This window comes from Jaculus jaculus, chromosome 18, assembly GCF_020740685.1.
Source record: "Jaculus jaculus isolate mJacJac1 chromosome 18, mJacJac1.mat.Y.cur, whole genome shotgun sequence".
In the NCBI taxonomy this organism is placed as follows: domain Eukaryota; kingdom Metazoa; phylum Chordata; class Mammalia; order Rodentia; family Dipodidae; genus Jaculus; species Jaculus jaculus.
Window position 1 is genome coordinate 2,629,515 of NC_059119.1, and position 26,650 is coordinate 2,656,164.

The window sequence follows — 26,650 nt, forward strand, 5'->3', positions numbered from 1 at the left end:
GTTTGAATCCTAACACTCACATGAATGCCAGGTAGAGTAGGCAGAGTCTACAGTGTCTGTAACCTCAGCTTCTCCGTGAGCTCTGGGTTCAAGTGAAAGAGGAGAGTGATTGAGAAAGACATCTGACGTCTGCTTCTGGCCTCCACACACACATACACGTACCATACGCATGCCTTTCCTCCCACAACAGCCACAGAAAAGATCTCCTTCACAATCTCATCAATCAGAAGACGTTCAAATTCTCTTCTCTGGCTATTTGGTGTTCAAAACTGGCTTCTATTAATGGAAAAAAACCCACCCAGGGCTGGAGAGATGGCTTAGTGGTTAAGCGCTTTCCTGTGAAGCCTAAGGACCCCGGTTCGAGGCTTGGTTCCCCAGGTCCCACGTTAGCCAGATGCACAAGGGGGCGCACGCGTCTGGAGTTCGTTTGCAGAGGCTGGAAGCCCTGGCACGCCCATTCTCTATCTCCCTCTATCTGTCTTTCTCTCTGTGTCTGTCGCTCTCAAATAAATAAATTTAAAAAATCTAAAAAAAAAAAAAAAAAACCACCCAAACTAGATAACAAAAGAGCAGAACGAGTCCTGAAAGGGTTACAGGGGTCACATGAGAAAAACACACCCTCCTGAAAGCACGTGTCCCTCCACGCAGTTTCCAGTGTGGTCCACCGCCATGGGGGCTCTCCCGTTTGTTGCTCCCCCAATCCATGCTTCTGCCCCTAATTTCAAATAGACACCCAGACAATACTGGCTCCTACCCCTATAGAGATGACAGAGGACATAAGGAGAGCCATGCGCTAATTCTGGATCTCACCCAAGAATGTTTCCCAGGAAGATTTCTGGTCTGTAGCTGACAGAGCTTGTTGGATCTGTGAGCCAGCCCACACAGCTGCTAAAAACTCACAGCATGGGGTGGATAAGGTTGGAATGCTCAGGTACCAAATACCGTCCCGAGCCATTCTCAGATCTCCTGCCCAAAAGCTACTTCCTAGCAGTATTGGTTTTACAGCTAAGGGACTTCTGAGCCACAGGAGGAAGGTCTAGCTTTATCTGGAGGCCTGGGTGGCCTATATGTCTAGTTGCATTTTAGGACTAACATGAACTTTCACTAGCACCCAAAAAGCAACATGTGGAGAGATCCCAGAAGCCTTGGGTGGCCCCCCTCCAGACAATAGCAGCTGCCGAAACAGCACAGGCTTGGAGAGACAAAAATAAACACTGCTCCGTAGAGACCATTTGGAAGAGAAGCCAGTTGACAATCACCAGACCAGTCAGGAGGCCTCTGTCCCAGAGAGGGCAGAGCTGGGGCCTGACCATGACGAGCTGCAGTCCTGGACACCCAGGTGGTGTCCTGCTCCACCGTGTCACACTGAGCCTGCGTCACTCAGCAGCCCTTCCTGTTCATTCTCTTTAAAGTTTCTGGCCCCATCCATGTGTCATGGCCTGCACAGTCTTCACCAACTTTGACTCTACAAGTCTGGGTGAACACACCCTGCCTGGTCCCAGGAAGATCCTTGTTCATCTCTTCCACTTGGCGAGGTGTCCTGCAATGGTTTATATTGATTGTCAACTTGACAGGGCTTAAAATTACCTAAGCAACCTTTGGGCATGACTGTGAGGGTTATCTCAATTAGGTCAGCCCTGGACAGGTCTGTAAGGGATGTTTTAGATTCAGTTCATTGAGGCAAGAAGGCCCACCCTACCTGTGAGCGGCACTATCCCATGGGTTGAGGTCCTGGTCTTGTATAAAAAGGAAAAGTCAGGATGGAGAGATGGCTTAACGGTTAAGCACTTGCCTGTGAAGCCTAAGGACCCTGGTTCAAGGCTCAATTCCCTAGGACCCATGTCAGCCAGATGCACGAGGTGGCACACGCATCTGAAGTTTGTTTTCAGTGGCTGGAGGCTCTGACACACCCATTCTCTCTCTCTCTGTCTCTTTCTCTCTCTCTCTCCCCTCTCCCTCTTTCTCTGTCTGTTGCTGTCAAAATAAAAATAAATAAATGAACAAAAAAAATTAAAAATGTTTTTAAAAGGGAAAGTGACATCTCTGTCATACTTCACAAGGCTCAAGAACCATTGCAGAAGTGGTAGCAAAAAGATTGTAAGAGCCAAAGGAAAAGGGAGCATGCTAACAGTAGTGTCTTCCAGACACAGAGTGGCCTTGATAAATTCATGATCTCACAGTGGCTGATGCTATCTACACAAGACCTGCAAAACAAGAGGAAAAAAATGGTGACATCAAAATAGAAGAGACCAGTTAAAAATAAGAAGGGATTCAGTGGAAGGGGGTTGAGGTAAGGGTAGTGGGAGGGGATCATGCTCATAGTATATTGTTTATATTTATGGAGGTTGTCAAGTTAAAAAAGGTCTAAAAAGTGAGCTGAGTATGAGCAGCCATTGCTTGCTTCCTCACTGTGAACTGCATGTGACCAGCTCTGCTTCACACTCCTGTCAACACACTGTGATGGACTGTAACCTTGAACTTTGGCCAAAATAAACCCTTCCTCCCCTAAGTTGCTTCTTGACAGGCATTTGGTCACAACAAGAAAGTAACAATTCAGATTCTATTTCCCAGCTGTGTTCATCTCCTTCATCTGACTTCTTCCTCTGCACCATAACCTCCTCCATCAAGGTCCAGAAAGCCACATATTCTGGGTTTGGTGGGGCCATGCCCAGGAAGGGTCCTGCAGAGCTGCATGTGGAGCCTCTGCCATGCCCCTGCCCCCCCTTTGAATGCCCTGCCTTCCTGGACACCCTGTGCTGCAGCTTTAATTCCCCCACATGGCTATAGCCACTCAGAACACAGACAGGGTGAAGAACCCTGACCTCACACATGTGGGAGCTGAAAATTCTGAGCTCTTAGTATTTTCCTTACTTACAAAGAGGAGACTATGGAAATGGACACTGAGAAAGTTGGAGACACTGCTGATCTCAGTAAAAATCTAGGGAAAAGAGTGATTAGAATGAGACATAGCGATTCAAATCCTGATGCGGTCAGAATTTTCTTTTCCTTTAGTAGTTTTATTGAGATATAATTATATCCTATGAAGTTCAAGTGTATACTTTAGTGGTTTTAGATATATTTACAGAATTCTACAATAACAACCATCATCTAATTTTAGAACAATTTCGCCATCCCCAAACAAGCCCCATTCCCATTCCCTTCCAAACGTGCCTGCCACTCCTCCCTCAAGCTGTGACAACCCCTAATCTGCTGTCTAACCCAGCACATTTGCTTGTTTGGAACATTTTGTATACATGGAACAACACGATACATAATCTCCCCTGACTGGATTCTTTCCCTAGCGTGTTTTTGAAACTCATTCACAGTGGAACATTCATTCTGTTTTCTTGGTGAAGAATATACCACATTGTGTTTTCCAAATACCAGTTAATGGACATTTAGGTTAACTACACATTTTGTCATGAACAAGCCTTCACAGACAGCATGTACGAGTTTCCCCATGGATGAACCTTCTTACTGCTCTTGGCAAATTTACATTTAATATTTAGAGAAACTGCTAAACTCTAGACCATCTTATAGTCTTACCAGCAATGTATGAGGGATCCAGATATTCCATGATTTCTCCAATATGTCTTACTTTAAACAATGATTCATTCAACAAGTTTGTGGTTTTGTGTGTATGCCTGCATGCATGTGCATGTGCTGTGGATTGAACTCGGGACCTTGTGCGTGTTAAGATGCTTTCTACCACCGAACTACTTCCCCAATGCCCAGTCCTTTTGTTTCTAATGCTTTATTTATTTATTTGAAAGCACATACAGAGAAGAGAGAAAGACAGAGAGGATGGGCACACCAGAGCTTCCACAAATTCCAGATACATGTGCAAGCATGTGCATCTGGCTTTACATGGGTACTGGGAAATCAAACCTGGGTCGTTAGGGTTTGCAGGCAAATGCCTAAATCACTGAGCCATGTTTCCAGCCCAGTCCTTGTTTTGTTTTTTTTTTGTTTTTTTTTGGTTTTGGTTTTTTGTTTTTTTTTTTGTTTTTTTTTTTTTTTTTGGTTTTTCGAGGTAGGGTCTCACTCTAGGGACGGCTGACCTGGAATTTACTATGGAGTCTCAGGGTGGGCTTGAACTCACAGTGATCCTCCTACCTCTGCCTCCCGAGTGCTGGGAATAAAGGTGTGCGCCACCACCAGTCCTTGGTTTTTAAAGACAAGGTCTCCCTATGTAACTCCAGCTGCCTTTAACTTTTTAAATCCTACTACCTCAGATTCATGCGCTAATTGTCCCCTATATCTCTGCTTTGAAGACATGTCTGATAAAATCTTTTGCCCATTTTAAAATTGGTTATTTGCCTTAATATTATTGAAATTAAGATTCCTTACATATTTTGTAAACACACCCCTTTTCAGATGTGTGACATGCAAATTTCTCTTAGTTTATGTGGTTTTTTTTCTTTTTTTCTTGATGATAACTGATCTTTAATGGTTTGTTGCATACAGATAATCCTTAACTTATGATGGAGTTAAGTCAGATACACCCATCAGAAGTGAAAATGTAAGCAAAAAATGCATTTAGGTCCTGTGACTATAACTCAGTGGCAGATCATTTGTCTAGCATATGTGAGGCCCTGGCTTTTGTCCCCTCAAAATCAGTGCATTTACAGAGCAGTGACTGATGCTGTAGTGAACACTCATTACAAAGGTGCTCCTGACTGTGTTTTCCCCAGTCTTGGTAAACCACCATGGTCTATTCTCATCAGTAAGGTATGAGGGACCCAGTTTCTCCAAATCATCTCCAGTGCTTGTTATCTTTTGTAAAATGGGGGTTGGGGAGAAAGCACTTGTTGCACAAGTGTGAGGACCTGAGTTCAGATCCCCAGAGCCCACGTACAGGCTGAACACAGTGGCACACATCTGTAGCCCAGCCCTGGGGAGGCAAATTCAAGAAGAGCCACGGGACTGGCTGGCCAGGTAGTCTAGCCAATTCAGTGGGCGCTGGGTTTTCAAGAGATGCTTTCTCCAAGAAATAAAGTGGAGAGTGATCAAAAAAGACACTCAGGATTGACCGCCTGCCTCCACCTGCATGTACACACGTAGGTGCTAACACACACACACACACACACACACAAATGGCTTATTCAACTAGTGTGTTTGCTGCCCTGGGGTTTGAATTTCAAACTCTGTGTTCTTAGCATGAGTTGGTTGGTCTGATCATGGGCCTGACAGCTCACAACTCTACCAGTCTCAAATTATGATTCTCTCTGACTATCTTGGAGTACTAGCACAGGCTAGTACCTGTCCTTCAAGTCCTTTCCACTCCCTTCTCCCTTCTCTGTGCTCAACCTCTAAGAAGCAAGACCTCTACCACCTCCACTTCCACCAAAATTTCTTACTCCCTAGTGTCTAGACTTTGTTCTCTTCCACACTGAGCAAGATGACAAGTGTGACTTCTGAGGGATGACTAAGAAAACATTGGGACTTTCATTACAGAGGACGTGGTGGATTAAATATGAGTGCTGCTTTCACTGCTAGCTTGAGATCCTCTTCCAGGGAGATGGCAGTAGATACCAAGGAGACTCAAAACTCATCAAAGTAGAAAATCAGATGCTGCCAAGGGCTCAACGCTAATGGACACTTATAACATGTCCACCAAAGCTCAGGGGACATTGTGGAAGAGGAGGAGGAAAGATTAGAAGAGCCACAGGGTGGGAAGAAGAATCCTGAAGCATTGTCCCCTCAAGAGAGACTTACTGGTGCATTCATGACCCCACAGTGAATGCCAATAACCCCATTAAGGAGAACCCTCAGTGGGATTGGGGCAGAGAACAGGAAACATAACAGTGTAATACAATGGGAATATGACCAATTTTCAATATGTTCAAGTATTCAGGTTCCCAATAAAAATTATTTTAAAATGTGATAGGGAGGTGGATATGATCAAAATGCATGAAATGCATATATGGAAAGTTATATTTAGACCTACTTTTTTAGCCAAGTCCAACAGACTGATATTTTTTTCATGTGAGAGAGCAATAGGAGGAGAGAGAGAGAAAGAGAGAGAATTGTCACACCAGGGCCTTCAACCACTGTGTTCGAACTCAAGATGCACGTGCCACCTTGAGCTCATGTGCAACCTTGTACGTTTGTGTCACTTTGTGCATATGGCTTATGTGGGACCTGGAGAGTTGAACATGGGTCCTTAGGCTATGCAGGCAAGTCCCTTAACTGCTAGACCTTCTCTCTAGCTCTAAATCTATCTTTTTAGGCAGTCAATATATGCTGATAAAGATAGAAAATAATAAAATAACATTAATAAAAGAAACATTGAGACTTTCACCACTTTCCTTGGTAAAAGGAATGGGGAATACCAGCTGCCACATTGGAAGGTCACTTCCACAGCCCTATAAAACCAACCTACTAAGCCAGGAGTGGTGATGTACACCTTTAATCCCAGTACTCAGGAGGCAGAGATAGGAGGATAGCCATGTGTTCGTGGCCACCCTGAGACTACATAGTGAATTCCAGGTAGTCTAGGCTACTGTGAAACCCTACCTCGAAAAACCAAAAGATAATAATAATTAAAAAAAATAAAAACAGCCTGCTGACCATCAGCACAGCTGATCAAGAAAGGACCTGGTTTCTTTAGCCACATGATTACATGGTAACTGGCGCATGCGTCTCACTGTCCCACTCAACTACACAAGACTGTCTCAGACCACATCTGCCAGGCTGGAAAAGCAGGCAGTCTTCTTGCTGCTTGGGTAATATGATGAGTCGAACCAGCAAAGACCAAGGAGCATCTGCGCTCACTTGGTAGTGTTGGCAGGTCATCCGTACGGTAATCTTGTCCACTTCTCTCCTGTTCGTCATAGTACAATGATTCTGAAGAGTCCCAAAGCAAAGATGTTTTTGAGACTGTAGGTTTCCAAGAAGATTCAGAAGAAAAACAGGAGGGAATGTGGTAGGGGTGAGACAGAGAATAGAGATGAAGGGCTAACACTACACATTAGAGTGCATTCCAGAAAGTGATGTCTAGAAGGCAGATCTCAGGCAAGGTCAAAACTGGCCAAATTCCACTTGTCTTGGGTGGTGCTGCATGCTTGACACAGCACCTCATGTGCCAACAATAACAAAAACAGAAGGGACTATATGAATTCTCAAATATGAGAATTACTCCCCAAGCAGCTGGTGCCCAAGACTGGACAAGATACTCCTCACTTCAATGACAAGGACACTCTTGGGGAGGTGGTTCCAGTTCTAGAATACAAGCATGGAGCTTGGGGTTCAAGCCAGTCTCCACACTAGCCTCTGCAGAAAGTAAGATGCTGCTGGTGTCTTCCAGAAGCCCATTTGACCAAGACACATTCGCACATTCTGCAGTGAAGGCTGGTAGTGTAGTTCAGTGGTCCATCCAGGACCAGAGTTCCATGAGTTGCTTGATGAAATGGTTAAGTTGTGCCCATCAAACTGTCCTCTAAATATTTATGTTTATGCTTGTAGATAAGGGTAGCTTTCCCCTTCGGTCAGAGAAATTTTCTTTTGCTGTTAGTGGTGATTACAGGGGAGATTCAAAATGTGTTCAAATTGTGGATGATGTTGGATGTTCGGAGCTAAATGAGACATCTTTTTTTTAAGAGACTGAGAGAGAGAGAGAGAGAGAGAGAGAGAGCAGGAGAGAGAATTGGCAGGACGGGGCCTCAGCCACTACAATCGAACTCCAGCCACTTGCACCACCTAGTGGGCATGTGCAACCTTGTACTTGCCTCACCTTTGTGCATCTGGCTTACATGGGATCCAGAGAGCTGAACATGGGTCCTTAGGCTTTGCAGGCAAGTGCCTTAGCCGCTAAGCCATCTCTGAAGCCCACTAAATGAGACATCTTTATCACCCCCTCCAAGGCTCAGGGAACACTGTGGAAGAGTTGGTGGAAAGAAGGTAAAAACAACAGGATGTGGAGGAGTGCTGTGGAACATTTTTTTCCAGACATGACATAGCTGCTTCATTCATAACCTCACAGAAATGGTCAGTACCTGCCCAAGATTGGGCTTATCACTGTTCTATCATGGATGGCTGAGGAGTGTGTGAAGCCCTAACCTCCTTGGGAAGTTATTGGCAGTTAATGGTTGCTGAGGGAGGGGGGAGTCATTTTCTTTGGTGGGGTGGCCACCGATAAATTACCCATGTTCCAGTAAACCACTCTCCAGCTGCTAATGCAAGCAACCCTAACTAAACTGAAATGGGTGGCACTGGCGCGTGAACACGCACAACATCAAAGCAGAAGTGAGGCGAGTTGGGAATAAGGGGTTCAGTGGGACAGGGTGGGGACAAGAGAAGGTAATGAGAGGTGAATGTGCTCAAAATACATTATATATATAAATAAATACAAAAAATTAAAAAGGAACGTGTCCACCACACACAATGGGCCCCAATCCATCTCTGATGAGGATAAAGGGGTGTGTTCAATGCAGTCATGGAGTGTAAGCTCGATGAACACGGGCTGAGCATAGAAGCCGCTTGTCAACAGGCAAAGCAAGCTCAGAGAACTGAGGGATTGGGGTGCGTGCCGGGGGCTGCACCCGGAAGGGAATGACGGGGCAGCCCATAGTCTATTCATGGTACCCAGGGCCTCGGGCACACCCCGGGAAGCACAGGAGGGCCCCTCTCGGTGAGCGCTGAGAAACAGAAGCAGCATTTGGGAAAGACAGTGCAATCTGCAAAGGTAAAAATGTCGAGACTGTGTAATCTCTAAATTTAAACAGGTGACCCGAGCTCTGCTCGGCGGTCCTCGTTTCACAGGAACTCGGACGGGACTCGGTGCCCTGCGCTCGCTCGCACAGAGACGGCGGAGAGCCCCGCCCCGCCCCGGCCCGCGGCCGTTCCGCAGGATCGAGGTCACCCGTGGGCGCCCCGGCGGCCGACGCCGAGGCTGGAACTACACTTCCCAGTGTGCCAGGCGGGGCGGGGCGCGGCGGGGAGGGCGCAGGCTCCTTCCCAGAAGCAGAAGCGGAAACAAAAGAGCCCGGCCGGCGTCCCCGCCCGCCGCCCGCCGCCCGCCCGCACACCCGCGCACCCGCGCCGGGCGCACACGGAGCAGCCGAGCGCCCCGAGCCTGCGAGCCACCCCGCGCGCGGCAGGCAGCCGGGGACCCACCGGGCCGAGCCGGCCGCGCCCCGCACACCCTGATCCATGGCGCTGAAGCGGATCCAGAAAGTGAGTGCCAGCCTGGGCCGGGCCTGGGGCGCGCACATCCGATCGGGGGGTCCCAGAGCCGGGCGCCAGGGAGGGTGGCCACGGTCCTCCCCATCCCCCAGGCTAGGGCACCAACCCGGACGCCCGCCCCCGAGGAAGAGAGGTGGGAACCCGGCACAGCCTGGGTGGCCCAGGGTGCTTGGAGACTGGGCAGTGCCCGAGCCCGCCGTGCGCTCGGCGCGGCTGGCTGCAGCCACAGCTCCAGGGTGCAGCGCCTCGGCGGGTACCCAGAGCTTCCCCTAGGTTCTGGCTAAGGGACCGGGTCGGGCTCTCGTTCTCCGGCCGCCGGCCGGCCCCGTTCCTGGTCACGCTGTGCGTTCTCACGCTGTGCCCTCCCGGGCATCCTCCCCTCCCCCGGACGGACCGGGAAGGTGTGCTGGGCCTGCATCCTTTCTTGTTCGAGCGTGGGGCTGGGTCTGTGTTCTGCACTTGGCTTTGGCTCAGTAGCCGGCATGGGCTGGAAAAGCCTGTTTGGGGCTGAGCAGCCAGAAGGCTCCTGCCCCTTCTATTTTGGTGCCTCTGTGGCTGCCACTTCAGGTCACATAGCTGTAGTGAAAACAGTTGCAGCATGGTGACCTGCTGGCTGTGATTCATGGCGAGTCAAGCCAAGCAGGTTTTTTTCTTCTTCTTCTCCTTTTCCTTCTCGTGTTAAACTTACATGTAAAGTTGGACGAGACACAATAGAAACGGACTCACATTAAATGATTTTGATGCTATGACACATGGGTACAGAATGAGGAAGACACGCGTGTGGTCATTCTACAAATAGGATTGTCTTCTGTTTGTGCTGTTTGTACAACCCTTCCAGATATGAACGTCTTGCAGAATGGAGCTTGTCTCCCTGCTCCCCTTCACTTTAGTATTTCTTGTTGGACTGATGGTCTAGGTTCTGACCCAAGTCTTAAACTTTCAGTTTATAGTGCATGCTGGGAACATGAAGTGCTTGTGAGTCGTTTCAAAGTAAGCGAAGCCAACAATGGACAGCGTGTAATTTACTTATTTGTGTGAGTGTGTGAGTGTGTGTGTGTGTGTGTGTGTGTGTTCGTTCTTTTATAGCTGCAGAGGAATGCCTGTCCATCTTTATGTCCGTGGTTGGGAAATGCAGTCCTGGGTCAGCAGGCTGTGCCAGCAAGCACCTTTAACCATTGAGCCATCCCTCAGACCCTACTCAAATATTCTATCAGGTTTTTTTTTTTTTCAGCCACAAATTCAGTACTACTGTTTGTGTTAGATGTATCCACAGTGGTCCACAGGATGGCAACTTTTAGCCTTAGCCAAGTTTTTGTTGCTTTTTGATACAGACACTAAATCAGTGAGTCATTGTTTTTCTTTGTGCCATGAAAGGACCAACTCTCTATAAAATGTATGGCTAATCTGCATTCATTAACTAATAAGGTTTTCTCTTTTGGAGGTCACACAATTGCACATTTTTGTATAAAGAATGTGTCCTAATTTTGAAGCCTGGTTAGCATCACCACACCTAGCAGACTTATTATTAATTAATAATTAGTAATAATGTATTGAAATGACGTGATACAAGTTCATGTTTGGATCAGACAACACACATTTTTCCAAGGAGCTTTTCAAACTCTGTTTCTTCCCCTAGGAGATTATGAGACATTTTCCTGTGACTTTGCACCGGCGGTAGCTTGTAGAGATTGTGGGGTTTGTCCATAGTTAAGTGGCCAGTCAGAGAAATACGGGCGCCCGTTGTAAATGCTGTGCTGCTGTCCGTCACCATACTGAGACACTATGTGGATATGTAATGACATACATCCTTATCTCTTTCTCATTCCCATGTGAAACTCTGGCTGCTTTTTCCTGTCATGAGACAAGGTGCCTTAGATAGGAAACACTCATCACCCATTCAAGCCATTCTCTCAGTGTGACTGAAACTCTGTCTTCCTCCTTCTGTACTTACTACCTTGATGAGAAGCCATGTCTAGGTTTGACATGCTGTTGGCTCCAAGAACAAGGACAAAGTCCTCATTGATATCCTCAATATTTAAATTACTAGAATCTTGCCTGTTCCAATTTTGCATGAAGTTGTATGCTAACTTTTGGCACCTGTTTTGGGGTACCGAAGCAATTGTATCAAATAACTTCCTGTACCTCAAGTGACAGGCCTTGAAGCTTATGGGACCACCACCCCCTGCCCAGAATGTGGCCTGTGGCAGAGGGTACCAGCTAGGAATAGCTCCTAGGGCACGGTACTAGAATCACCTTTGGCTCCACACTGTTGACAGTGGAGAGAAGTTGAGTCGTTGAATCCCTTAATTGGGCTGGGGTTAGGATATAGGAAAAGGTCAAAACTCCCCAGTGTTCCAGTCTGTTCTCCTTATCCAAAGAAGGAACCCAGGGCCTGGAGTAGGTAAGTTCTTTGCCCAGTGTTGATCTCCTCAGAAGTGACGTGACATATGTGCATACAGTTTCATGAAAAGAATGAAGATGGTTTAATTAAATTAAAATTCTATCTGTATATAAAGAATTTGGACATGAGTGCTTAAAATACATTCCTACACTAGAGTGTACTAAATGATTTAACCTTCTAATTTAGGCATCCTGTGCCAGTTTTACATTTCAGCTCATAAATTTACACACCCATGCCCTATTTTTAGACACAGTGAAAAGACGTTGTTGCAGTTACCTAAATCACTACCAGGAAAAAAGTTCCAACAAAACCAGGAAAGAAACCTGTAACATACCTATAAAATGAGATCAGATTTCAACTGGGTCTCTCTTGTCTTCTAAAACTGATTTCCAAGTGTTCTATAAATACTCTTTTTAATCCTTGGTGCACTTTGTTTTGGGAAATCATTTTTAAATTACAAATTGGATAACACATGCTGAATGCATTGAATATTAGGAGGAAAAGAATCCCAATACAGCCATCCTCTTCTGAGTGTCTGACTGTACTTACTTTATTTAATAAAGAATTTTCATGTCCTGATCATACTAGCGTGGCAACTGATAGGCTTGGGCCTATTTGTCTTAAAATTTTTTAAAAATATTTTGAAGCCGGGCGTGGTGGCGCACGCCTTTAATCCCAGCACTCGGGAGGCAGAGGTAGGAGGATTGCCATGAGTTCAAGGCCACCCTGAGATGACAGAGTTAATTCCAGGTCAGCCTGGACCAGAGTGAGACCCTACCTCGAAAAACCAAAAAAAAAAAAAAAAAAAAATTTTGTTTGTATTTAGTTATTTGAGAAAGGGGGGGGGGAGAGAAAGAAATGGGCCCACCAGGACCTCTAGTCACTGCAAATGAACTCCAGACGCATGTACCACCTTTTGCATTTGGCTTACTTGGGTCCTGGGGAATGGAACCTGGGTCCTTTGACTTTGCAGGCAAGTGCCTTAATGGCTAAGCCTTCTCTCCAGCCCTTGTCTGTTTTTTTTTGTTGTTGTTGTTCATTTTTTATTTATTTATTTGAGAGCGACAGACACAGGGAGAAAGACAGAAGGAGAAAGAGAGAATGGGCACGCCAGGGCTTCCAGCCACTGCAAACGAACTCCAGATGCGTGCGCCCCCTTGTGCATCTGGCTAACGTGGGACCTCGGGAACTGAGCCTCGAACCTGGGTCCTTAGGCATCACAGGCAAGCGCTTAACTGCTAAGCCATCTCTCCACCCCCCTTGTCTGGTTTTTGAAAAGTAAAATAAGGGGTGGGGAGATGGGAGATTGTTCAGAAGTAAAAAAGAAACAAAAAACGTTTGTTTGCAAAGCCTTATGGCCTGGGTTCAAGTTGACAGTACCCACATAAAGCCAGATACACAGAGTGGTGCATGCATCAAGAGTTCATTTATAGTCTGGTGTGCCCATTCTCTTTCCCTCACTCCCTATCTTAAATAAATAAATATTTTTAAAAGAAAAGTAAAATAAGAGACTTTTGTTTCATACATATAGCAACACCCATAGCCTTTCCTTAGTGTAAAGGAAAATGGAACCTTTGGAGTGAACAATGTAGCTCAGTGGTAGAACGTGTGTGCCTTCCATATATAAGGCCCTATGATCAATCCCGAGCCCCAGTCAAACTGCATGAGGTTCCAACACTGGGACATTTGAGATTTTCTTTATAATTAAAGTATACATATGAGCATGAATTAAAGTAATTAAATGTAAATGTCTAGAATTTTGATTTTTGCAGTTTTACATTAGTCTGTTTATGTCCATGTAGTAAAACAAGCTATTTTGAGACAAATCCTGCCCCTCTGTGGATGGACCATCAACTAGGGAAGAAGATCCTGGTTTTTATCCCTGGCTCTGTGGCTTCCTGACTTGTTTCTTACTCACAAAGTGGATGCCCATACCCAGCATGTATGTGATGGTTACTCTATACATGACGTTCCTCTGAGTGTTTGACGTATTTATTTGTTGGGCGAAGCCTTAGTAAGGCTCAAGAGGTTAAAAAAAAAAACAAAACTCCTCCCATTTTTCAGTTGCTGAAACTAAGGCCTAGAGATATGTCAACTAGTTTACTGAGGGCCATGTGTCTGGTGGTCTAGGGTTCTGAGTCACACAGCCAGCTGTAGAGATCGCGTCAGTGTGCAGCTTCCCACCCTCAGGCACTTAGGTAGTGTCTGCTGCAGTTAAGCTGAGCCGAGAGGGTCGTGTTTGTGATGGGTACTTTGCAGCTAGAGTGTTCAGTGTCAGTGTAAGGCGGTGTTAGAACCAAGACATGACACAGTTAGCCAATGTGTTGGTGGTACCCTGTCATCTCTGCTCCAAAACGAGAGTCCTAGATTGTTTAACACTATAAATGAACTGCATAGCTTTGTTCATCTTTGGGTATCACTGCAAGTTTTTTCTCCTCCAAAAAAATGTAGAAAAATTAGGTTCAATTCTTAAATGTTCTGTCAAAAATATCATTTCACTGTGAAATTAGTCTGACACAACTGTTTATGAATTGATATAATTTTTTACTTCCTATAATTTTGAGTACTGAACAATTCAGATTGCAAGATTAAATCAGAACTTCAGTTCTTTCAAGGATATGGGGCTGGAGAGATGGCTTAGCGGTTAAGCGCTTGTCTGTGAAGCCTAAGGACCCCGATTCGAGGCTCGGTTCCCCAGGTCCCACGTTAGCCAGATGCACAAGGGGGCGCACGCGTCTGGAGTTCGTTTGCAGAGGCTGGAAGCCCTGGCGCGCCCATTCTGTCTCTCTCCCTCTATCTGTCTTTCTCTCTGTGTCTGTCACTCTCAAATAAATAAATAATTGAAAAAAAATATTAAAAAAAAAGAAGGATATGGCCAGGCATGGTGGTGCACACCTTTAATCCCAGCACTCTGGAGAGAGAGGTAGGAGGATAACTGAGTTTTAGGCCAGCTTGAGACTAAATAGTGAATTCCAGGTCAGCCTGGGTTAGAGCAAGACCCTACCTTGAAAAACCAAATATACATATACATATACATATACATATACATATACATATACATATATGCATGCATGCATGCATACATATATATACATACACATACATACATATATATAACTTAAAGGAAAAAAATAGGACACAGTCCTTATATTATTACATAAATGGTTTGCCTTGAGATAAGGAAAACAAAGTTCTTTCTCTGGAAAGCCACAGTATGAATTCTTATGCTTTTAGGTCTTTGTAATTAAGGTCAGGCTTTTGCCCCATATGTTCTTTTCTTCAACGCAATAAAGGTACAAAAAGATGAGATAAATTATTGAAGTTTAAAAGTTCTGAGATTCCTTCTCTGTGGAAATAAATAGCATAGAAATAAATGAGACCATTTATGCCTATTTTAGGAAGCCACACATATTAATGTCCTCCAGAAAGCAGTGGAGCATCCTTGCTCCTCTGGTTCTCTGAAATACACATGGAAAATATTTAGGCCATTTTTACTAATTACTAATATAAAGTTATACCTTAGTACTTTATTGACCAACTGTGTTAATGTTTGTCTGCTAATTCATTAATACTATTTAATTTTTATTTGTTTGTTTGCATGTTTGGGTGTGGGTGTACCAGGGTCTCTTGCTGCTACAGATGAACACTGATTGCATATGGATGGATGGATGGATGATGGGGAATTGAACCTGGTCCATCCCACTTTGCAAGCCAGTGTGTCCTCCCCAGCCCTTCCTTAGTCATCTTTTTAAGTAGTAGATAAACTGATAGTTCATTCAAAGCAGGTATTTTGTTACCTGCTGGGGTAAGTAAGTCTAGAATATATTAAAATGATGAGATTTGAAGTTTGGGGCTCACTGGAGTCCTCAGGCCACCTCAGAACACGTGTATGCAGGAAGGCAAGACAGATTCTATTTGTGTTCTGTCTTGGTCCACACAGCGTCTGGGAAGCTAAGGCATGGTGCATTTAATTTCCTTCTAGGATGGTTCCGCATAGTAGACAGTAAGTAGTGAGGTTTCCATGGTCAGGAGTTGTCCATAGTTGGGGAAAAGCTCCATCTGGAAGCATGGGGTCACACCACTGTGCCCTGTAGCCTCCCATCTTTCTCCCCGTGGATGTTTTGTCTCTTTCAGTCTGTACCACAATCGTCTATGGATTTGGAGTACAGATTTTATACATATGTACATATATATGTCATATATGTATCACACACACACACACTTTGAAAATGTCTTAGAATATAAACCCTGTCCTCAGACTTTAAGAAATGAGGTTGCTTCTAACCTTTTTTTTTGTTTTTTGAACAAATAGGGATCTTGGGAGAGATGAAAAGAATTTCTTTCATTCATTCATTCTTCAGTCTGTTTCTCTTGAAGATGTGAAGAATGTGCACATGCCTTACTGTAGTCAGCACAGGAGCTATGTCAGCAGTGGGGTGCTCTGCTTATCATGGCCCCGTGGTGAGAACAGAGCTGGGGTGGTGGGATGGAGAGACTGCTGAGTAGACAGAGGTCCCGTGGGTCTGAGCCATTATGCTAGCTTTAGCTTTGTGACCTTGGCCCACAAAGTCAGTCTATTTTTCTCCTCTGGAAATTCAGTGAGCGTGAACTTGATCATTCCTGTGGTTCCTTCTGTGGATTTACGTGCTGTGTGTCAGTATACACGTGTGTGTTTTGTGTCTGTATGCATTAGATTCATCTTCTGTCTATATACCTGTTGCAGTCAGGTTCACATTGCTGGTAGAAATCACCTGATCAAGAGCAGTTTGTGGAAAAAAGCAGTTTATTTTGGCTTACAGGCTTGAGGGGACGTGCCATAATGGCAGGGGAAAACAATGGCATGAGCAGAGGGTGGACATCACCCCCTGGCCAACATCAGGTGAACCATAACAACAGGATAGTGTGCCAAACACTGGCATGAGGAAGCTGGCTATAACACCCATAAGCCCACTCCCAACAATACACTCCCTCCAGGTGACATTAATTCCCAAATCTCCATCAGCTGGTGAACCTAAATTTATGGGGGACACCTGAATCGAACCACCACAAGACCCCTCTTCATCATGTTGGAGCCTGAAGCTAGGTCCTCCTACATACTAGGCAATACCCTCTACCACTGGGTGAGATATCCAGAGCTCCATTTATAATTTTTAAAGGTAGGGTCTCATTCTAGCCCAGGGTAACCTGGATTTCACTCTGCACCCTCAGGGTGGCCTTGAACTCACGACAATCCTCCTACTTCTACCTCCCAAATGCTGGGATCAAAGGTGTGCACCACCACACCCAGCTTTTCATTTATAATTTTAATCAAACTTAAATAATGCTATTTTTTAGTTTGTTTTGTTCAGCAAACATCAAAACTGGTCACAAAATGCTGTGTTCTGAACCTATGTGAGGTTCGGTAAGTCTCACTTACTTTGAGATATAAGCATTGTAAAAAATGTTGGCACCTTAATGTACAATACAATGTCAGTAAGTCTTACCCTTGATTATAAATCAATTATTTGTGATGCAAATAAGATGTATTTCCTTTATGCACTGATAACACAGCATGCTTTTCTAATTCATTTCAGCTTCCATCTGTTTCAGAGGTGTCTGTCCTTTGAAGGTTGTTAAGTGCGCATATTTAGAGCACTGCCATGCACAGCTTCCTCACGTAGCAAGTTTTTAGAGATCCCACGTAATGCATTCACAGAGCACCTTTGGATACCAGACATACACTAAGTGCAGTAAGAAGATATGTAGAATAGTAGATATAACCAGTAATCAGGGCAAGAAAGCACGGTAACCATAAATAGATGAACTTAGGGAAGTACTGCAAGAAAGGAACAATATATTTATGCGGGAAGGAAGTCAAAGGGGGGCCAAATTTATTTGGAGGAAATCTATGGAGAAGATAGACATAGGGAATTTATATCTGTACAGAAAGCAACAGAAGTAGATGCTAGAATTTGCACAGTTGGTTTGGAAGGAGCAGATCATATTGCTTCAGGAACGCCTGGGCTGGTGGGGCCAGGGTAGTCACCCTACTCTCTTTCACAATGTGGAGGGCCTTGAAGGATCAGGCTGAGAAATGTCTACTTAGGGCAGAAGCTTGGGGAAGCCCTGAAGGCTTTTGAACTTGGAAGTGGCATCCTTCCTCTCACAGTAGGTATGCATCCTGTCCTCGTAGAACTCAATATTATTCATTGTGATTGTAATTCTGATGACTGTCCGGAAAAGGGGCACACAGAGTACCCTGGGAATAGAGCAGGCATTCAGTTAGACGCAAGGAAAACCTCCCTACCGAAGGTTTAAATAAGACCTGAAAATAATGAAACAGTAAGTGAAATGAATGAATGAGAGAGGGAGAGGATGTGTTGGGAGGAGAAGAGATTAAGAAGTTTCATTAGAGGAAGCAGTTAGAAATAACAGGCAAAAGAAGATTCCTCAGTGGTTAAAGGTGCTTGTTGTCAAAACCTGAAGGCTTGGGTTTGATTTCCCAGTACCCACGTAAAGCCAGATGCACAACATGGCACATGTGCCTGGAGTTGTTTGCAGTTGGCAGAGTCCCTGGTGTATCTATACTCTGTCTCTCAAATAAATAATAATATTTTTTTAAAGTGATGCAAGCACCTCGTGTTTGTTTGCAATGGCAGGAGGCCCTGGCATGCCCATACACATATAAACAAGTAAAAAACATGCAGGCAAGACAGTATTTTGCAGAATTAGAAGCATTTTGGGTGGTGCAGGGAATTTTTTGTTCATTGAGATGGATTCTAGCTATTTAGGTCAGACTTGCCTTCACCTCACTATATATCCCTGACTAGCCTCAAGCTTGGAATGCTGGGATGACATGCATGCTCCATCATACTCAGCTATAAATCGTGCTTTGAGCTGAATGGAAAGTATTGCAAGGCTTGGCATGGTACCTGTAGTGGCTAGATTCAGGTCCCCCATAAAGTGAGGTGTTCTGAATGCTAGGTTTCCAGCTGACAGAGATTTGGGAATTAATGCCTCCAGAAGGCAGTGTATTGTTGGGGGCAGGCTTATGGATATTATAGCCAGCTCCCCCTTGCCAGTGTTTGGCACATTCTCCTGTTGTTATTGTCCATCTGATATTGGCCAGGGGGTGATGTCCACCCTCTGCTCATGCCACTGTTTCCCCCTGCCATCGTGGAGCTTCCCCTGCGTCTGTAAGCTAAAATAAACTCTTGTTCCCACAAGCTGCTCTCGGTCGGGTGATCTCTGCCAGCAGTGCGGACCTGACTGCAACTGTACCTGAGATGACAGTGGCAGCAGTGAGTACACGGCATTGGTCCAGGGCTCTGAGCCAGGGTGATGGCAGAGGGCACAGGAAAGAGTCACCTGAGAATGACAGGGGCTTGTTCTCCCTGCTCCTCTGGAGTTGGTCTGACCTACTGATGCATGCTCCTTGTGTGGCCTTTCCAGTTTTAGAGGCTCGCTCCTTCAGGAGTTTCATCAACCTTCCTGTTCATCCATCTGCTCCCAGATGCTTTAACGGGGTCTGCCTGGCTTCCTGTCTCAGTAGGTCTCCTTTCTGGCCCTTCCTAGATGCCTTTGTCCTGTAGACCTCAGCTGCCTTGTATGGAGCACCTTCTAGAACAGAAGGGGAATCTGAAGTGGTTCATTTAGTGAGGGGTGGGGGACTAGAGTAGGGAAGGGAAGGAGTCAGGTGGTGGTCAAGGCGGAGAGTGAGGGCTACTGGGATGAGTACTTGTATGGGGGCTGGAGAGACGGCTTGGGGGTTAAGGCGCTTGCCTGCAAAGCCAAAGGACGCAGGTTTAATTCCCTAGGACCCATGTAATCCAGATGTACAAGGTGGCGTATGCACCTGAGGTCATCTGCAGTGGCTGAAGGCCCTGGCACACCCATTCTCTCTCTCAAATAAGTAAAATAAAATAAAGTGAATTAAAAAATACTTACATTTTTACTGTAAGACTTCCTAAAGTAGATTCAAATGTAGCTTGTGCCTGTCTATTTTTTTAAATTTATGTAACTCCTCTGTTGAAACTGTTACATATAAATATATACATATATATATACATATATATATATGATATACATTCAAGTTTGTATGAGAGAGAGAGAGACTGAGAGTTTTCTATCTCAAAGGAGGCTATGTTTGAGACTCAAAAAAATATAGCAATTGGGAAATCCAAGCCATTATGCAACATTCACTGGGAACGTGGGTGCACCTGTGATGTGATGGGTAGGAAATATCCCCAATCTTGACCTCACACTTGGCCTCGATTGCATTCTTTATAGCTCATGTGCAGTGAATATTGCTCAGACACAACACAGTCAGCAGGATAATTTCTTTTCTCTTCCTTATGTTGATGGGATTTGAGCCTACATGTTTGTGGGTTGCAGGTCAGCAGGTAAAGTGCTTGCTGCACAAGCATGAGACCCTGAGTTCAGATCCCCAACACCCATGTAGGTGCTGGGTGTAGTGGTGTGCACTTCTGCAATCCCAGCACTGGAGAGGCGAGACGGGAGGATCGCTGGGGCTTGCTGGCTAGCGAGCCTCACTTAATGGGTGAGCTTTGAGTTTAGAGGAAGACCCCGTCTTGAAAAATAAGTGGAAAGCCCAGAAGAAGACACCTGACTCCACATGCATCTATCCAGGTATGCCCACACACCTAATGTGAACCCACACATATACAACACATGTAAACACATGTGTAACACGTGCTACACACATCCACAAGATAATAGATTAGTTAAGGGCCAGTTTGTCGAAGAGAGTCTGGCCCCTATAACTTAAAAATATATATTTATTTATTTAAAAGACAGAAAGTGAGTTTGGATACACCGGGATCTCTTGTACTCCAGACACATGTACCATTTAGTGCATCTGGTTTTACGTGGGTTCTCTAAGCCCATGAAATGTTCATTTACAGACAAATCAAATTTAGCTCATCCACCCACTTAGAGGCAACAAAAAATATATAAATAAATAAACCAGTAAGAATCACTTGCATATTTTGGGAGTTTTGAGGTAAAAAGGTGATTATATCCCATTTCTTCATTGCTCATGGGGCCAGGGCTTTTGAAATAATGCTTTGCTGTGCTTTGGGGTGAATAAATTTTAACTTGGGTCCATAAATCAGCCCAGTACAGGAGCTGTGAGACGTCCTTAGCACTCATGCAGTGTGGTATATATCATATCTATTATGGTGATTCACACCGTCTGCCTGTTAAAGCTGGGGAACACCAGGAGCATTTTCGGTCTGGCCAGCATAAGTTTGGGGGGGAAATTTACTGCATGGTGTCATATTAAATCTCATGGTAAAGGAGTGTTTACTTGTTAGTGTTCATTCTCCAGTGTTTGGATGGGGTGGGCACTCTTCTGGGAGCCAGGAGATGAACACAGGCCCCTTTTCTTACACTCCCGTCTTTATTGCTAGGTGTTTGTTTTCTTTCTTTGAATTAGACAGCTTCATCTACTTTTAGATGTTAAGTCCCTGAGAGGCTGGGGCTGTGTCGAGGTTGTTTTTGTGGAGAACACTCAGCATATTGTGGGGGTGTTATAAACATGCCATCTGTACCAATTTAAATTCAGTTCCAAGGCCTTTCAGTACTTTTCTTTGTGTCTTGCTGGTTATAGAAATCTGAACCAGAATAGAAGTGCTTAGCCATGGAAGGCTGTATAAATCCACTAAGTACACATTTTTGCAACCTTCTAAATGGTTTTATGTTTCCAGTCATGGTATAAAGACACTACCCTGTCATCCGCCACTCATTAATGGTTCATTGCATGGTTAGAAAATCACTTCATTGGCATACACAGCTTTTCTCTGGGGAGTGTTTTCACCACTTTGATTCTATTTTTTGCTTTATCTATCTTTAGGTATAGGGTTGGTTTATTCTAAGCGTCTCTGTCTCAGATGTAAGAAAATCATGGGCTCAACCGTGCATTTCAGTTTTAGGCTAAAGGCAACTGGAGATGAAACTAAAATGTGTACATACATGATACAGGCATCACAAACCCAGCATTCTTGCTATAATTAGTTATTTGTGGATTTGTAACTAGTCTCATTAATCATATTTTACATAATGTGAATTCCATATATCCATGTCTACCTTTGGAAATTATCACTTAGGAAAAACACGTGTAAGGGCTAGGATGATGACTCCTCAGTTAAAGGCACTTGCTTGCAAAGCCTGCTGGCCCAGGTTTAATTCTTCAGTACCCATGTAAAGCCAGATGCACAAAGTGGTGCGTACATCTGGAATTGATTTGCAGCAGCCAGAGACGCTGGTCCACCCATACTCTCTCTGCTTATAAATAAATAACTCATTTAAGAGGATACTCAACACATATCAAAGCAGAAATCCAGAGGCTCCTAAGAGCTAATCACTAAAGTAGACTTAAAATACATCATCCAACCAAGGCTCATGAATTTTGCGGAAGGGGGGCAAAAAGACTGTAAGAGTCACAGGTTGAGATGTCATGCCCAGAGGCACTGCCTCCTCCCAATAACTGACTGCTGCTCTCAAACTGTATAACCCACAAAGCTAGGGGTTATACCAGCAACCCCACTGAGGAGGGCTTCCTGTGGAATGGGGCAGGGAGGTGGGAAAAGATGGCACCAATACATGATGTATCCATACAAAGTATGTTCTTACTACTTGTACTAATAATAAATAAAAATGGCAAAAAGTAATTCATTTAAAATGTTAGAATGGGGCTGGAGAGATGGCTTAGCGGTTAAGAGCTTGCCTGTGAAGCCTAAGGACCCCGGTTCAAGGCTCGATTCCCCAGGACCCACGTTAGCCAGATGCTCAAGGGGGCGCACGCATCTGGAGTTCGTTTGCAGTGCTAGAAGCCCTGGCGTGCCTACTCTCCTCTCTCTCTCTGCCTCTTTCTCTCTCTGTCACTCTCAGATAAATAAATAAAAATAAACAAAAAAATTAAAATGTTAGAATGTAAACTTTTGAAAAACTATGAAATACATGCATAAAGCACACAGGGATTGTTTTTTACAAAGTGCAGACAACCTTAAACCCAGCCCTTAGTCAAAAAATAGCATCACCAGGCCACCCCGCCCCTCCCTCTTAGCTTCATCTCGCTGCCCTCAGCTAAGCTGCTCTTGTGACCTTCTAGCACCAGGGTCAGCTGCGCCTGTTTTTGGCCAGTATGTGAAGGGAATCATGTGATGTGTCTTTTTGTCGCTGGCTTCTGTTGCTCAGTGTCTTTGTGAGGCTGGAGGGCAGCTTCATGCAGCCGCAGTGTGTACATGCCCGTTGTCATCCTGTTGGCCATGGACATTTAGGTTGTTTTTGCTTCAGGGCCTTACAAATAGTGCCACTAAGGTGACGTAGTATGTAGATTTCCATCAGGTAAATACTCAGCAGAACTGCTGTGTCTTACAGTGTTTTTATAGCTATCGGATGTGGTCAGCTGGCAGAGTGTTAGAGTTGTACTTACTACTCACATTTGCCAGCATTCATACTTTCTTCTTTTTGTCTTTGCCATTCTGTTGGGTGGAATAAAATTTGCATGTCCTTGAGAATAAGGAAGCCGAGCCCCCTCTGGTGTGTGTGTCTGTGTATTTACATCATCTGGATGATCTCATATAATAATTAAAAAAAGATCCATAGTTATCTGTCATGGCATTGATCTGGATGAGTCTTGTCTAATACGTATATCACAGATATTATGTTTGACTTGCTTTATCACTGGTTTAATGTCTTTTGAAAAGTTTTATTTATTTATTTGTGTGTCTGGGGGTATATGTGTATTTAATACACCAGAGTCTCTCATTGCTGCAAACAAATGCCCATCCTACTTTACATGGGTAGCTGGGGAATTGAACCTGGACCAGCAGGATTTGCAAGCAAGCCCCTTTAACCACTAAGCCATCTCCCCTGCCTCTGGCTTAATGTCTTCATAAACAGATGCATTTAGTTTTAATCAAGTTCAAGTGTCTTATTTTTTTCTCTGTGGTTACTGCTCTTGGTGCATTATTTAAAATTCTGTCTTCCCTCGGGTCGTGAAGATATTTAATATTTTTATAATATTTTTATTTATTTATTTGCAAACAGAGAGAAGCATGTTAGGGCCTCTTGCCACTGCAAACCGACTCTACACACATGTGCTACTTTGTGCATCTGGCCCTAAGTGGATACTGGGGAATCAAACACCCAGGCCATCATGCTTTGCAAGAAAGCACCTCTCCAGTCCCACATTTAACATTTTTTAAAGCTTTGTCATTTTTCTTTGCAAATTTAAACCTACGCTCACCTTAGAATTGATTTCTATATGTTTTGAGGTAGGGAAGTCAAGTGTGTGTGCAGGCCAGAGGTAACCATTGTTGGGTGTCTTCCTCAGTTGCTCTCCACTTTTTTTTCTTTGAGACAGGGTCTCTCACTGAACCTTGAGTTTGCCAGTTCAGCTGGACTGACTAGTCAATGAGCGCCAGGAATTCCCTCTCTCCACCTCCCTAGTGCGTGTATCACAGACATGAGCCACTATGCCTGACATTTTACATTGGTTCTGGGGATTTGGACTAGAGTCCTTATGTTTCTGTGGGAAGCACTTTACCCACCATCTCCCCAGCCAGCAATCTGGATGCCTTTTTTTTAAAAAAATTATTTATTCATTTATTTATGAGAGAGAAAGAGAGAAAATGGGTGCACCAGGGCCTCTAGCCACTGCAAACAAACTCCAGATGCATCTTGTATGTGGCTGGGTCCTTTGGCTTTGCAGACAAGTGCCTAAACCACTAAGACATCTCTCCGGCCTGACTGAATGCCTTTTAACAAGCTTATTTATACAGGTTGTAGCACCTCCTGCAGATCCCACAATTCATCAGTGCCCAAGTTCCTTTTATAAAGTGCCCTGGTATTTGCATGTAATTCCACACTTCATTGCTAGATGACTTCTATCACCTGGTACAGTACCGATGCTGTTCAGTCAGTTGTGATGTTATGCTGTTTAGGGAATAGTGAGGAAAAGTTTCTGCACTTGTTTAGTACAGATGCAATTTTTTCCCCCTGAATAATTTCTAGATATAGTTGGTGGATAGGAAAGGCTGACTGTATTTAAGAATAGAAGTTGAGAAGAGTAGATAGGAAGTGCATGCTGGGGCAGTCCTTATAGCTTCAGAATTTACCAGACCATATAGCCTGACTTCCTGAGTGTCTCTGTTGGTCTGCATGTTCTACTTGAGGTGGCTTTCACACAGGAGCTGATTCTCCTGGCCTAGGAGGGGAACAGACTCAGAAGGAAACCCTTGACTTGGCAGGCCTCGTGCCATGTTAACTTGGAGATATGACCATAATAGCTACTGTTAGCCTTCTAGAATCTACACGACTGCCTTTTAAGACCTCCCAAACTGCAATTTAGGGAGGGTATTTTTGTTTTGCTTTGTTTTGTTTTTCCGTACAAATGTGTAAGTTTGCCTTGAATTGCATACTCTGGTTTAATCATCAACAAATGTACCTGAGCAGTGACCTGAGAGGTTCTTTATTACCATTATAATCTGTTTCCATTATATTAAGTCTTTAAACCCTAATGCTGAAGGGTAGAATCTGGATGAAATCATAAAATCAGAATGTTTGCTAGAAAGGCTGTAGAAATACTTAATGAACACTTATAGTTAATACAGCTGGTTAAATTTAGCATGCAGTGTACTTTTTAAAAACTTAGCAGGGTATGGTGACACGCACCTTTAATCCCAGCACTGGGGAGGCAGAGGTGTAGGAGGATCACTGTGAGTTCAAAACTAGTCTGGGACTACAGAGTGAGTTCCAGGTCAGCCTGAGCTAGAGTGAGACCCCATTTCAAAAAGAACCTCTGGGCAGTGCTGTCCCTGGGTAAGGAGTTGATGTACTTTGAGATGAGGTTAGCCCAGCACAAGTCCTTACTCCTCATGGACAGCCAACCACACTGAAAGTAAGTCAGCAGCAAGACCCTGAACACTCAGTCCGGAGGAAACCTTTAGAGCTTTGAGGATTTTAAAACTACAAACACTAAGACAAAACATTCTAATGGGAATTCCATGTGGCTTTGGGGACTTGACTAAAATGTGTCACACCTTCCATAAACTGGAAATCCAAGTGATAGAATATTTCAATAATTAGTAGTCTCTTGGTGGCCATTTTCAGATGTCATTATGTTTAGTGACATATTATCTAAAAGGCATCCAGAGTGTTTGAGTGGCTCACCCTGTTCTCAGGTAAGTGTGAAACCTTTTAGTATATGCAAACTACAGAACTGTGTAAGGAAGGAAATGGTTCTTATTTTATGGAAAAATACAATTCTTTGCATTTCTTCTAAAATGACTCAAATAATACTAAACACCTACATGTAGAAAGCACTGTGCGAAATGTTTAGAAGAATCCAGGATGGAGAAGCAAAACAATTTTTTTTTTTTTTTTTTTTTTTTGGCTTTTCAAGGTAGGGACTCACTCTAGCCCAGGCTGACCTGTAATTCACTCTGTAGTCTCAGGATGGCCTCAAACTCATGGCAGTCCTCCTACTTTGCCTCCCAGGTGCTGGGATTAAAGGTGTGCACCACCATGCCCAGCTTAGCAAAACAATTTTGCTCTCAAAAACATTCTGAACTGGCCACAGGTCCCAGCACAGAGGTAGACACCAGAAAATGATGAGTTTGAGACCCATCTGAACTATACAGTGAGACTCAAAAACTAAAATAAAAAGCAGTAAACAGTCTGGTGAAAGAGGAAAGGGTGGGTAAACCTAGCATTTATCTTATATGCTGGTATTGCCCGAGGCACATACTTGCATTCTCATTTACTTAGTATAGTTCTTCAAAATAGCCAGTGATGTTTGCATGTAACAAATCATGTGCTCGAGACTCATAAAGGGGCTGGAAAGATGGCTCAGTGGTTAAGGTTCTTGCGTGCAAAACCTAATGATCTGAATATAATTCCCCAGTACCCACATAAAGCCAGATGCACAAAGTGGCTCATGCATCTGGAGATTGTTTGCAGTGGCTAGAGGCCCTAGTGCACTCATTCTGTCTTTGTCTCTCTCTCTCTCTCTCTCTGTGTGTGTGTGTATGTGTGTGTGGGTGTCTGCTTGCAAATAAA

General features: G+C 44.3%; 1 protein-coding gene across 1 annotated transcript in view; it reads left to right on the top strand.

Moving 5' to 3' along the window:
• The first annotated feature begins 9,075 nt into the window (after positions 1-9,075).
• Ube2d1 (ubiquitin conjugating enzyme E2 D1) overlaps positions 9,076-26,650 on the top strand; it is a 35,415-nt gene continuing 17,840 nt past the window's right edge. Inside the window, exon 1 of the mRNA XM_004657855.3 lies at positions 9,076-9,177. Coding sequence (XP_004657912.1) covers positions 9,154-9,177 — 24 coding nt within the window. The 5' untranslated portion in view covers positions 9,076-9,153. The remainder of the gene's footprint in view (positions 9,178-26,650) is intronic.